The sequence below is a fragment of the Nothoprocta perdicaria genome, unplaced genomic scaffold, assembly GCF_003342845.1.
Source record: "Nothoprocta perdicaria isolate Ctin4 unplaced genomic scaffold, notPer1 scaffold_1, whole genome shotgun sequence".
Taxonomy (NCBI): domain Eukaryota; kingdom Metazoa; phylum Chordata; class Aves; order Tinamiformes; family Tinamidae; genus Nothoprocta; species Nothoprocta perdicaria.
Genome location: NW_020454093.1, coordinates 6,588,338 through 6,600,511, shown reverse-complemented (window position 1 = coordinate 6,600,511; position 12,174 = coordinate 6,588,338). Strand labels below are relative to the sequence as shown.

The 12,174-nt window shown below is 35.1% G+C and overlaps 1 protein-coding gene across 1 annotated transcript in view; it reads right to left on the bottom strand.

Moving 5' to 3' along the window:
* Positions 1 to 12,174, bottom strand: part of ADAMTS6 (ADAM metallopeptidase with thrombospondin type 1 motif 6) — a 124,216-nt gene that overhangs the window by 96,578 nt on the left and 15,464 nt on the right. Inside the window, exons 5-7 of the mRNA XM_026036989.1 lie at positions 10,240 to 10,457; positions 9,614 to 9,697; positions 8,978 to 9,123 (exon numbers count right to left, since the gene is read on the bottom strand). Coding sequence (XP_025892774.1) covers positions 8,978 to 9,123; positions 9,614 to 9,697; positions 10,240 to 10,457 — 448 coding nt within the window. The remainder of the gene's footprint in view (positions 1 to 8,977; positions 9,124 to 9,613; positions 9,698 to 10,239; positions 10,458 to 12,174) is intronic.

Genomic DNA, 12,174 nt, shown 5'->3' with positions numbered 1-12,174 from the left:
GACATAGAAGATGTAATAGGAAAAACAAAGATTAACGTGTATATTACCCTTCGCCTTTTGGTTGGGCGAAGAAGGCTAAAAATAACAGCTAAATATCTTTTTAAAATATCTTTTTGATTTTTTTTATAATCATAACTAATTTCTTAATTATACATAAATACATCTAATTTATGGAAAGAAAAGTTGCTACATGTAACAATCTATGCTTAAAATACAGACAATCTGTAATTAGATTACAGTGTACTGTATTGCTACAGCCAAAAAGCATAGTGCAATGTGTAACAGTGCACACTGAATAAAATCTTAAGATTAGGTAGGCAAATGCTGAAGAACTTGCAATGAAAATGGGCATGGCATTCACGATGAGAAGGAGCATCTTGCCCCTCATGAAAGTACTATGTTCACCACTACATTCTTTCACTTTCATATATATCTAATTATTCATATATATATACACACACACACGCAAGGCTTTCTACATATATGTGGATACATACACATATAAATATATTAGCTTGTTAAGACTGTCCTGGCAGACATTTCAGAAAGCCTTGCACGCAACCCAAGTAATCCGCTAAAGCCAATAAAGTGTCTGAGAAGTCACTGGGAGGCTGTGGTGATACTGCTAACACAACTAAAATCAACTGAAAAATCATTTTTATATCATCGTTTTCAGCTTGCCTCCACTGAAAAAGCAGAAAAAAAATGAAAGAACTTAGAAATAACTCTGTTGGCATCAATTGAAAATGATTGTAAAAGATTTACTATTATAATATTTCCTCCAACTCAATGACTGCCTGGGGAACTTTGCAAGTCAAATTATAAGGATAGGAAATCAAATAACATACAAGGCATCCTAATATGATATTATCCAAGGAGCTTCCTATACTGCTTTTTGCATTTTGTGTTGTTAATTACTATATTTCTGGAATCTTCTTTCCTAACTATACATGATAATATTCCTTAAAACAAAGGGTGCATGTCCTTACTAGCTGAAGAGTCTTGAGCTTGCACAGAAATTCATTTTAGATTCATATAGAGAGCAGTTTCTCATCCATGGAAAGTAGCTGAAGTTGTGAATTTAATTTCACAGCACATAAAAACAAACAAAACCACACCACTTTCTTGCTCGTATAAGAAAGGCACAGCATGGATGAACATGTATTAACTCACCTTTTCCAATCCTTACCACCCACCCGCCTCAAAAAGGCTTTAGTTTGTATCTATTGCACTGACCACGTTTCAGCAGTGTCAGACTGCTACAAGCCGCCACTAGCCCTCCAGGGGCTCATCTGAAAGCCCACTGTGTGGACTGAAGAAGCCAGAAGAATGTGAAGAAACATGGAGATACATAGAGACGAAGAATAAGACATAATAAGTCTTATAATAAATGAAAGAAAAACCATTAATGCACATGCAGATACTGTTAGATTTGCTAAGTATATTCCCTTTTGGAATATTCCTATGCATATTATAATTTCTCTTGTTCATAAAATGTGGTCAATGTGACAGCAACAGAACTCAGGATGATGGTAGGAGCACACAAAACAGAAGACACAGGCAAAGCCTGGTCACTGGTCACTAAATGTGTTAACAAAATAATTGATGAATTGGCAGTCATCCAGACTACATCTTGTTTCAAACTATTTGACCAGAATTTCATTTAGCTCTCAATATTATTGTCTGGAATTCAAGAAATGCACAATCACACCATGCAGTAAAGAATATGGAAAATCTTTAGGAAGAAGTGTGTCAGGTAAGAAACAGGTGATATTTTCACTGTGAATACAGCACAAGTAAACTTCCAGGCTAACTCTAAATATTAAAAAGATAAAAAAAATAAATTTCTTTTGAAGTTAAATTAAAAAGAAAAAAAAGTTACAGAAAAAAAAGCTACAGAATCAGAAGTTGTCATTTTCTTATCAAATCTCATCTATTAAAAAAATGCTTTGATTTAAAACAAGAGTCTTATCTCTACGGTACAAAAGGGTGCACACATTCATGCCAGTATGGCAATTACAAAATACTTCAGTGTGGAATGTTTTACTTTGGATTTTTACTTCACCTCTATCATCCAGTTTTCATAATTTTAATAGCCTTCTAAGCCACATGGCAGCACACATCATACAAATGAAACTGAACACCTGCAACTGCTGACACAAAGTGATCTACCTTCACACACAACACTAGAAGAGCAGAGAGTTTAATATAAAATGGAAATAAATTCTAAGAAAATAGTATTCCCCATGTAAAAATTCTCAAGATATTTACTGCACTTGATTTTAAAACTGTAAAATATTTTTAAAAGTCATTAAGTAACATGGAAGAAACAGAGGCCGTTTTAGCTTTTATGTGCCAATTTGCATAATTAAAATGAACAAACTAGGAACTCAAATTGCAATTCTGTCCAGATCCTACTGAAGTAATGGGCATGCTGCCATTGACCTCAGAGCATGAATAACCCCTTGCCCTTTGTTAGGGCAGATGTGTAAACTGGCACGAACTAAAGAATATTGAATATTAAAATAAAATGGATATGATATTGTCACTGAAAATTAATTTACAACCTGAGCCTTAATTAAAAAAACATGCCTCAAACATTCTTCTATGGCAGTACTCTAATAAAATCTAGTCATAAAGTTGAGATAAATAGTCCAGACTGACATTTAAAAAAAAAAAAGGAAGAAAACTTGAAAATTTAGTATATATTCATATGTGCTAAGAGATGGAATTTATGCAACAGATTGCAGACAAAATCCAAAGTTGGTGAAAATCCAAGGTAGAAATTGGCCTAATATGTTTTTCTGGATTGTTAAGAATGAGTAGCACAGCTACTCACTTGCACACATTATTCTGCCAGTCATCATAAGCTGTGAAAACAGAGGACTTAGAGCAATCAAGCAAGGACTGGGAGTGCAGGTGGTTGGGAAGGAGGGAGAAAAGGAGAAAAGAATCCCAGGATTCTACTCTGACTACTAAGGATAATTAAAAAGGAAAGGTTTTGAACAACTATGTTTAAAAAAAAAAAAAAAGAAAGAAACGAAAAAAAGACAACTATGATATTTTGAACTGCTAGAAAGTCCTTCCTCAGATATCTGGCCAAGCAGTAACTGAGTGTTCTAACAGAGATCCCAAACTATTACCACCAAACATTTCCTGGAAAATCATTTGAATAGTTTTATGATCCTTTGTGAGACTCAGTCAGTAGGTAAATGCCTGAAAAGGGAAATTAAATATCTATAGACATAATTTCACAAAAGTATGTTGACAATTTTTTTCCCCACTCAAATCCAGTGTGGGGAAGGAAAATGTTTACTTCTAAACAACAGCAACCATTAGTATTTACACAAAATATACGTTATTTTGATAACTTACAAACTTGTCCCGAAGCACTTTTAATTACTGCAGGCTTCATTTGCTAATTCAGACAAAGCCTTCAAATAGGGATAGTGAGGATCTGTACTGCCCACATTGTGTGCTTTTATATATTCTCAGTTTTCCACCTCAAGAAATCTTTACATACATGATCAGCTCCATTCAGCACATTTGTTACTCCAAGAGCACATATTAGTGCTTAGTTTGTGGGATTAGGCTCAAAATTTGCCTTAAATTTAGAGAGAAGAATGTTATTAACTATTTCAGTGCATCTACTGCCTTAAAAAAAAAGAAAAGAAAAAAGACTTTCAGAATTGTCTCCAGTCAAAATATGAATTTCTGAGTTTACTCCACGAAACTAGTGATTTTCTGGATTTGGAATTAAATGTGGTTTACCACATTTTGCCCATCTGTAATGGATTATGCAAACTCTGGGTATACCTTCAACACCTCCCTACCGTCACAGACCCAAACTTTATAAAGCAAATAGAATAAACACCTGCTAACTGACCTTGGTTACAGCTGATTCTGATTTACAGACTGCATCACAAATTAAAAATAGCAGCTTTTTTTAGTGATTAGAAAACATTCCACTCACATGGTGTGCTTGTTAATTAGCTTCAAATCACCTGCTGGCTGACATTTGCCATGAAATAAGCTGTTTTTCAGATTCACATTCTAGCTACTTTATTGTTCCATGCCAGTTCCTTGAAATCCCCCAGAGTCTATTTGATTCCTTTCAGCTACAAAAAAAAAATCTATTTATAAACTTTAAAGATACAATTTACACCATTAAACCCAAAGAAATTCACAGTTAAGAGTGGAAACTTGAACTGCATTTTTGGCTTTATCCTGCTAAGCCGTGAAAGAAAAACAGATTTTTAAAAAATCACATAAGCAGAAATTATCTAATATGCTGACCAGTTTTATTAATTCACATCTAGTAACTTTTGATTACACCTACATTACTCAACTTATTTTTCTACCACCATTTCACAGCCTATGGCCTCTCAGTTCACAGAAGAGCCTACAGAAAACTGATGACGGGAAAACTGTATGCTCCTAGCACACCACGCATGTGAGGTTTCCAAATGTGGAAGACGGCACTAGACCCACTGTATCAAAACAAAATTCATCATCTACATGAAGATCTTGCATTGCTGTAATGGCTAACAGTTGTTAGTCTACTACCTCTCAGCTACAGCTTCCTCTTTGTCAGTCTTATGGCAGTCATTCCAAAGCAATACTAAAGGAATACTCTCAGGATAGCGAAGACTTACTGTGCTTCAGATAGAAGAGTGAGAATTTAGGAACTGTGGGGCTGTGTGCTTACGCAAGGCCAAGGCATTGATTCCGCCAATGGCTAGTAACAAACGTCTAAAAAAGGCTACAAGCAGCACTACACGTACAGAAGCAATGGGACACACATTCCTGCTATGCAAAGCGCCCTGCAAATAAGATTAAATATCTGTCTTTTGTCAATCTACTGTCACAGAGTCCTGGAATACATCAGGACTTTTTCCAGAGCTGTATCAATTTTGCATATGCAAAGGGCTTTTCACTTCAGTTCCCTCAGACCACAGAAGCACAGCAAACTCAAGTGTTATAATGCACACACACAATACTCTTTGTGCTGTAAATACGTGTAGAGACAGCAACGAAGGAAAACAGACCTATTCCAGTTTTTCACCTTTCTTAGAAGAACAGTCTCACAGTCCACATAATAGTAAGTCAACAGACCATCTTAATATTTTAAGTACAAACAAAAAAAAACACCACAAATGGCAGCCTCATGTTAGAAGTCTTAAATTCACTTCAAAGATGTCCAGCAGAACAATTTGTGAGTTTGCATCCCATGGAAGGGCGAATACCACTTAATACATTGAGGGTCAGTGAGGTAAGAAACACAGACACATTCACCACTGGAATGGTTTCCTGAGATCAGCACCTTTTCATGGGAGTAGAAATACTTTGGATGTTCAGATTTAATGGACAACACTGAAACTAGCAATTAGAGAGACTTTGCACAGAAAAATCCTTGCAAACAAGTTTTGATGCCAAGTAAATGTAGAAAACTTCCTCAGTAGCTGCTGTAGTTTTAGTAGCTGCTTTTAAAGCTAACTCAAGGTAAAAGGCCCAATCCAAGGTAGACATTTCTACATTTCAAGGTAGAAGTCATTAGCTTCAGAAGTTGGAACTACAGAAGGGCATCACTATTATAATAGAAGAAGGGAAAAAAAAAAAAAATGTTCTCCAAACCCCACAGAATTTTACAGAAGAAAATCCTGGGTTATTTTTTAGGAAGATTGGAATCAATTATTTTGCTACACAAAGCACTAGAGCTTCCTCAAGAAGACCTTGATACTTTTGCAAAGTTCAGGGGATCTCTTTTTTATTTTAAAAAGATGAAATCTTGATATTATCAACAGGAGATGAGATTTCATGCAATGGCTTTTAAGCAGCACTACCTCTTTAAATGAGTAAAGTTCCAAAGATTTCTGTTTAAAGCATTCATATCTGAAGGACCAAGTTCTGCCCCTTTTAAGATACACATGCGCATCTCAAATTCCCCCCGGAATTTTCTTTTCTACGGCCTGTTTGGTACATTTTACTTGGTCTGCAGACATACCAGCAGTAAAATTAATAGCTATGGATATTCCCTCCCAGCAGGAAGAGAGTCCACCTCCACAAAGTTTATACAGTCACATATGTTATTTAGTAAAACTGCTATTTAGTACCTGGAAATAAGAAACTATTCATCCTGAGCTATAAAGAAATTTAATATTTAAATCTCCTGAGTATAAAAGAAAAAAAGGCCCTTTTGAGTTCTGTCATCCTCCACCACCTATTACAAACCAATGCAGAAAACAAGAGAACAGATTTGGCCCTCAGCATGACGCACAATGAGAAATAGTTTTGTTCATAATATATACATTTAGGAATCAAGGGAGGACTTACTGAGGAAATTCATGATTTAAAAGTGCCAGGATCATAAAGCGATGAACAGTTTTAACAATTTTTCTATTCAAATATCTTTAGGGTCAAATATAAATGCTGGAGTACGTGTTCATATATATGTATATGTTCTTTATATTCATAAACTACACCTACAGATTCAAAACTCAGAAAACATGAACAAAAGGTGGGAAGTAACCAGAGAGGCACAAGGAGAGCATCGCCCACGAAATCATCATCAGGGCTCTGGGTAACCGCTAGCTCCCGTAGCCTGGGTCACCCGATACCCCAGGGCTCGGCAACAAGGCCCCTAGGCCAGGCCTGTCTCCTGCCCTCCGCTCACACTTCTGGAGTGTGTCTAACTCTTAGCAGTCTTCGGGATGCTCAGATGCTCGAGTGAAACTGAACGAAGATGGTTCTGTTGCCAGTCTCAGGAAACGCTCTTGCCCATAATCTTATCCTTTTCTGCCTACAGTGTAACACTGGCAGCACTGCAAAAGTCACATCCTCAGGCCCAATATTCACTGCCACAAGCGAAGAATGCAAGTTATTTTTGTTACTGACATCCCTGAATGCACCCCCAAGGGAAGCCGTTTGACATGTTGTCTTTGCTTCCAGGCATGAAGGTATTTTGAGTCCTTTTCTGAACAACTTTCTCTGCAATTTCAGAAAAACACTGGTACAAGTTGGAACTTACATACTCCTTTAAGGTAGGCAACATCTTCCTCTAGGTAACAAAAATGGTTTCAATGTCAAGTTTAATGAAAAATTAATAATTATTATACCAAATAAACAAAAGCAGCAGTCCATTAAGAAAGCAAATATAAATGAACTAACAAGTTCAGCAAAGCTCATAGAGACAGATGCTACTTGTCTGTAGCTACTGCATTGAGACACTTAGCTTTTTTAAATAAGAAACATGTCCACACTTCTAAACAGATACTTTTACATCCTTTCTAAGGTCGCATGCACAGGTCCTGCAGTACCTTTATAGTATTCTAGATAATTAGACAATAAATGGGTTTATTAGGTTTGGAAAGACCAAGTCTTTCATATCCACTACTTATTGCTGAAAAAGCCTCACTTCCAATGGGGATTATTCTCTGGCAACGTGCCCCTATTGAAGTTAGAGGACATTCTCACATCGATTCAAGCTGTGACCTGGAACACAGATCTCTTCATAACTGTGCTAAGAACATCCTACGAGAACACGAAAGCCAGTATAGATTGTGTAGTAATAAAACATTTGAGCATAATAGTAGAAGAAAAGCAACTACATTTTCCAGTGCCAGAGTAACACCAATAATCCCAAGTTATTCAGCTACACTAGCAGGAGTTCAGTGGTGCAGCTCACGTATATCGGGAAGCCTCAGACGCACTCAAAGCATCCATGGGTTGCAATTTTTTTTTATTCTGGGACTAAATTATGCCAGTAGAAGTCAGATATGTGGCCTCAGCTGTAAACATGGATTTGATTTCAAATCTGTGAGCAGCCCTTTTGAAGTTAAGAGGATAACTTGTATGCATAAAAAAGGAACACAGAGGTCTTTGCAAAAATCAAGACCTTGGAATGTAATTACATTTTATACTGATTTTTTTCTTTCATGTGGGACACTTTTTAAGCATACTGACCTAAAAGAGCTGTCAACTTTGATATTTAAACATTCTAGTTATTATATATTGTCATTAGCACTGTATAGTAACAATAATACTTAAAATAAAAGATTGTTCCTTTCAAAAGAAAAAAACCAACAAAAATCATACCCCCAAAATATAGCCATAATTGTATTTTATGCAAAAATTCCAATTAAGACTGATTTTAAAAATATCTGCAGTGAACATAATGATTCCACAAAGAGGTCACATACACAGCAGTACAGAAATTTTCCTGGAAAAAAAATTACAATAAAAAGATCCCAACTCAAATTAGTGCTGCTGCATCTGATGCTGATTTAACATTTAAGGAAAGAAAAGAATATTGTCCTTAAACTCCTGGAAACAAAACTCCTAGTAAAGTACAGTTGTTTATCCACCTCTATACACAGCAATAGACTGGTTTACTAGGACTACAAGATTACAGAGGGAGCACTGTGGGATGTGTCACAGGACCAGCGGAGTACAGGTGAGCATGCATAACTTGGGCTTTGGAAGTAGCTATTGAAAGTGACTGTTCTCATCTTAACCAAGCATAATAAATAAAAAAACTACAAAGCAGATTCTCACATTGCTGGAACCTGCAGGAAATTGTGGTTTCAGCAGAAAAATGTTGATTTACAATAGCTGAAGTTCTGTCTTGGAATTCTTACTAAAAAAGCATTGCAGATGGTTAACAAAACATTTTCCACACTGGTTTGTCTTCCGTAATTTGAAGAATTTTTTTCCCCACCCCCCCAACAATAAAACTAAAAAATGCTCAATAAGAGCAATAACATGAGCAATAACAACAAAGCAATTTGCAGATCTTACCTTTCCAAATCCTTAACCTATATTTTAAGTCTGATACCCTTAGAAAAAGCCATCTGTTATTTTTTCTCCTCATAAGATTACCTCCAGTTATACTACTTTAATGCTAGCCACTACATAAAAATAAGTACAAGAAAGCTACAGAAAGAAAATAAAATAAACACAATACTTATAATGACCATACCTAGTAATAAGAACCGCATTATCATGGTGGGCAATCCCATTTTCTGGAATGGTGTTTCCATCACTTTGGTGGGAGAGAATGGATTTCTGCCACTTACAGAAGCTATCGAGGGACTTGTCTGCATGGTGGTTTATCTCCAAGTTTGGCTGCAATACAACATGCATACCAGAAATGTTCCAAACAAATTACTAAGGTCAGTTGTTAAGCCTTCTGAAGACTAAAATGGGACTATAATTAGAAGCAGTGGTTTCTAGGAATAACCTCTTCTTGCCAAATTTTATCTGTGTAAAATCTGACCCACAGTTCAGTTTTATATTACTGAACAAACATTCTTTCTGCTTCAACTTTAATAATGATTATGTCAATACAAAAAAAATAAATCAGAATATCAAGATACAGAGCTAAAAATAAAAGCTGACATCCCTGAAGGTGTTTTAACATTCACCTGAAGTAATGAACAGGTATCTTTGAACTGACATGTGAGGGAATATTCCTTCTCACTGTTTTGACTTAAGGTAGACAGGATTTATTAAAAATGCAGCCATCTTAAGCAATTATTAAATGAAATCTATAATATTATAGAGGAGAGTGCTTTGTATTCCCAAGGATATAAAACTTAAGTGAAACAACTCTTACCTGATCTTCAGTGAGGACAATTAAACGAGTCACTATAATATTCACAACGTTTCCTAGACTGGAATCACGATAAAGTTTGGCAACCTGACCTCCAGAAAATAAGAAAAGACACAAAGTCAGTCAAGAAACACTTTGTTTCATGAGTAAAAATTAATCCATTTTCCCCACTAAATATAGTTTCATAATATATTAATTGTCATTATCACCTGAATAAGAGTTACTTTTGAAACAATAACTGACCACTTAGTAAAATGAAATTCCTGCAACATATTTTTCAATGAAAACTATTTAAATCTTGTTTCCTAATCTATCCATCATAAGGAGCATTTATGTTCTTGATTTCAACAACAAAATAAAACTATATAATCTTTCAGTGTAATCATATGAATTGAATACCAAAGACAATTTAAAAGTGAACACAGGATACGTCTTGACAGAAACAATACTAGTATTGTGGGGAAAAATGTAGGATTTGACATATTTCAAGTACTAATCACTCCAACTGGATGCATACATTAAGGCATTATTCATGTCAGTAAACTTAACGTTTTATAGACATTTATGATTTCAAAATGTCAAAGTTACATGCATGAGAGGGAACGAACAAAGAGAGGGGTCAAACTTACAATATTCATTACACTTAAAATGTAATGTTCAATGTCTTTGCGACCATGGTATCCCACCATCATTTTATCTGCTACTACCAGCGTCTCCACAAACCGTTCCAGGCTTACGGATCTCTTCTGTCGACCGTGGCTGTTTAGCGTGTCATTAACTGGCAGTGTAGTTGGAGAAGCAGATGCATCACTCATCCACCAAGGCTTCCTGCTTCTTGGGAGGTCTTCTAGAAATCAAAACAATTAAACACTTCAGACGGGTCCCTATGAAAACTTGAGCAAATACAGCTGGGTTATGTTGAGATTATAATCCTAAATCTTATGAAAACAAGACTTTCTTGAGACAAGGAAAAAATAAATCTATATGTCAAATTAATTATATATTTTTGATTTTAAAGCAGTACATAATGGGGAAAATATCTTTAAAATAAGACCTCATTCTCAACTTTAAGATGCTGATTTATCCCCTTAAAAAGACATAATTTTACACAGCTATATTAATATTAAAGATCAATTATTAATTAAGTATGAGTACATTTCAGGACTTAAAGATAAGACGACGACTGATACAACATTTGAGAAAACAAATATACCGGCAGCCCAAAGTACAAAACTAAGGTAAAAGGAATCAAAATAAGCTAAGAAATTAAATGTTCTGAAAACAATAAAGAAGTTATTTCCCTGCTATGAAATTATTCAATCATCAGTCAGTTGATTAATGCATAATAATATTTTGCTAAATAACTACTCTTTTTTAAAAAGTAATTAAATATTATTTACTCTTCATTTAGAACTAGAAATTTAATTTTAGAAATCTAATGGGAAGCTTTAAATGGTCTGACACAGTTATAATTTTAGTTTAGAATAAGTTTAGTTATTTTAGTTATTTTTAACTTTCACTTCCATTCAAATATATCCATTCTTGTATTTTCAAAGTTCAAATAGAAGTTTTGCTATCAAAAAAATAACATTTAAATACTGACTGCATATTAAAAATCCATTATCAGCAAAATGACAAGCTTTTTTTGTATTTAAACTCCGCAAAACAAAATTGATTTGGTCACTCCCTCCCTTCCCTCAAAAAACAACCTGACTTCATGTGTAAAAAGTATCCACTTCCCATACAGACCCATACTGATCTCACTCTTCACTTTCCCCTTTCCCCAAGCAGTATCACAAAATATCTGTCCTTGCTAGCTGTGGATGAACAGAACATTAGAAGTTGAACATGTTTTTCAATTGTCTTAATAAGGCATACTCATGGGACTAATGCCAGAGGTATAACCTTATCCCCATGGAAGTCAGTTCAATTCGGAAGCGGCTGAGGGAGGAACAGGACCTCGTGTGAAAAAGGCCAATCTTGATACAATTCACCTAACACCCTGTTTTCAATGGTAAGAAATACAGCACAAAGCAGGGAAGTCCAGGTCAAATTTGGTGTACGAAGCTCCATCATTCCCACTGCATTGTTTTTTCAGAATTTCTAAGTTTACAGTGTTGATTTTAAAAGTTGTATTAGAAAAGTTGAAAAATGAAAATAAAGTAATTGACAAAATGACAACAGAAATCCTCATCATTCCGCAAATCTTAATAAGATGAACCACGTTCTAAAAAATAGTATTGGGTACTAAGGTCTTTTGAGAATTCTGTGATCAATGGCTTTTTCTATGTTTTTCATCTGTGTTCATCTAGGAAACCCAAACTAACTTTAATTGTTCAGAGATTTTAATCTCAACAAAGCAGTGATGTAGGAATGTCAGGACTTTTGTCTTAAAAGAAAAAAATTAAGAACACTTGATCCACATTCAAATAGCAAACGGCAATATGAGGACTTTGGGTACTTTTACAATGCTAGAATTACTTTATAAACACAATATCATTTCCACACATTCATAATTTTCATTTATAAAGAGGTATAAATCTGCTTAACCATTTGAAAAACCA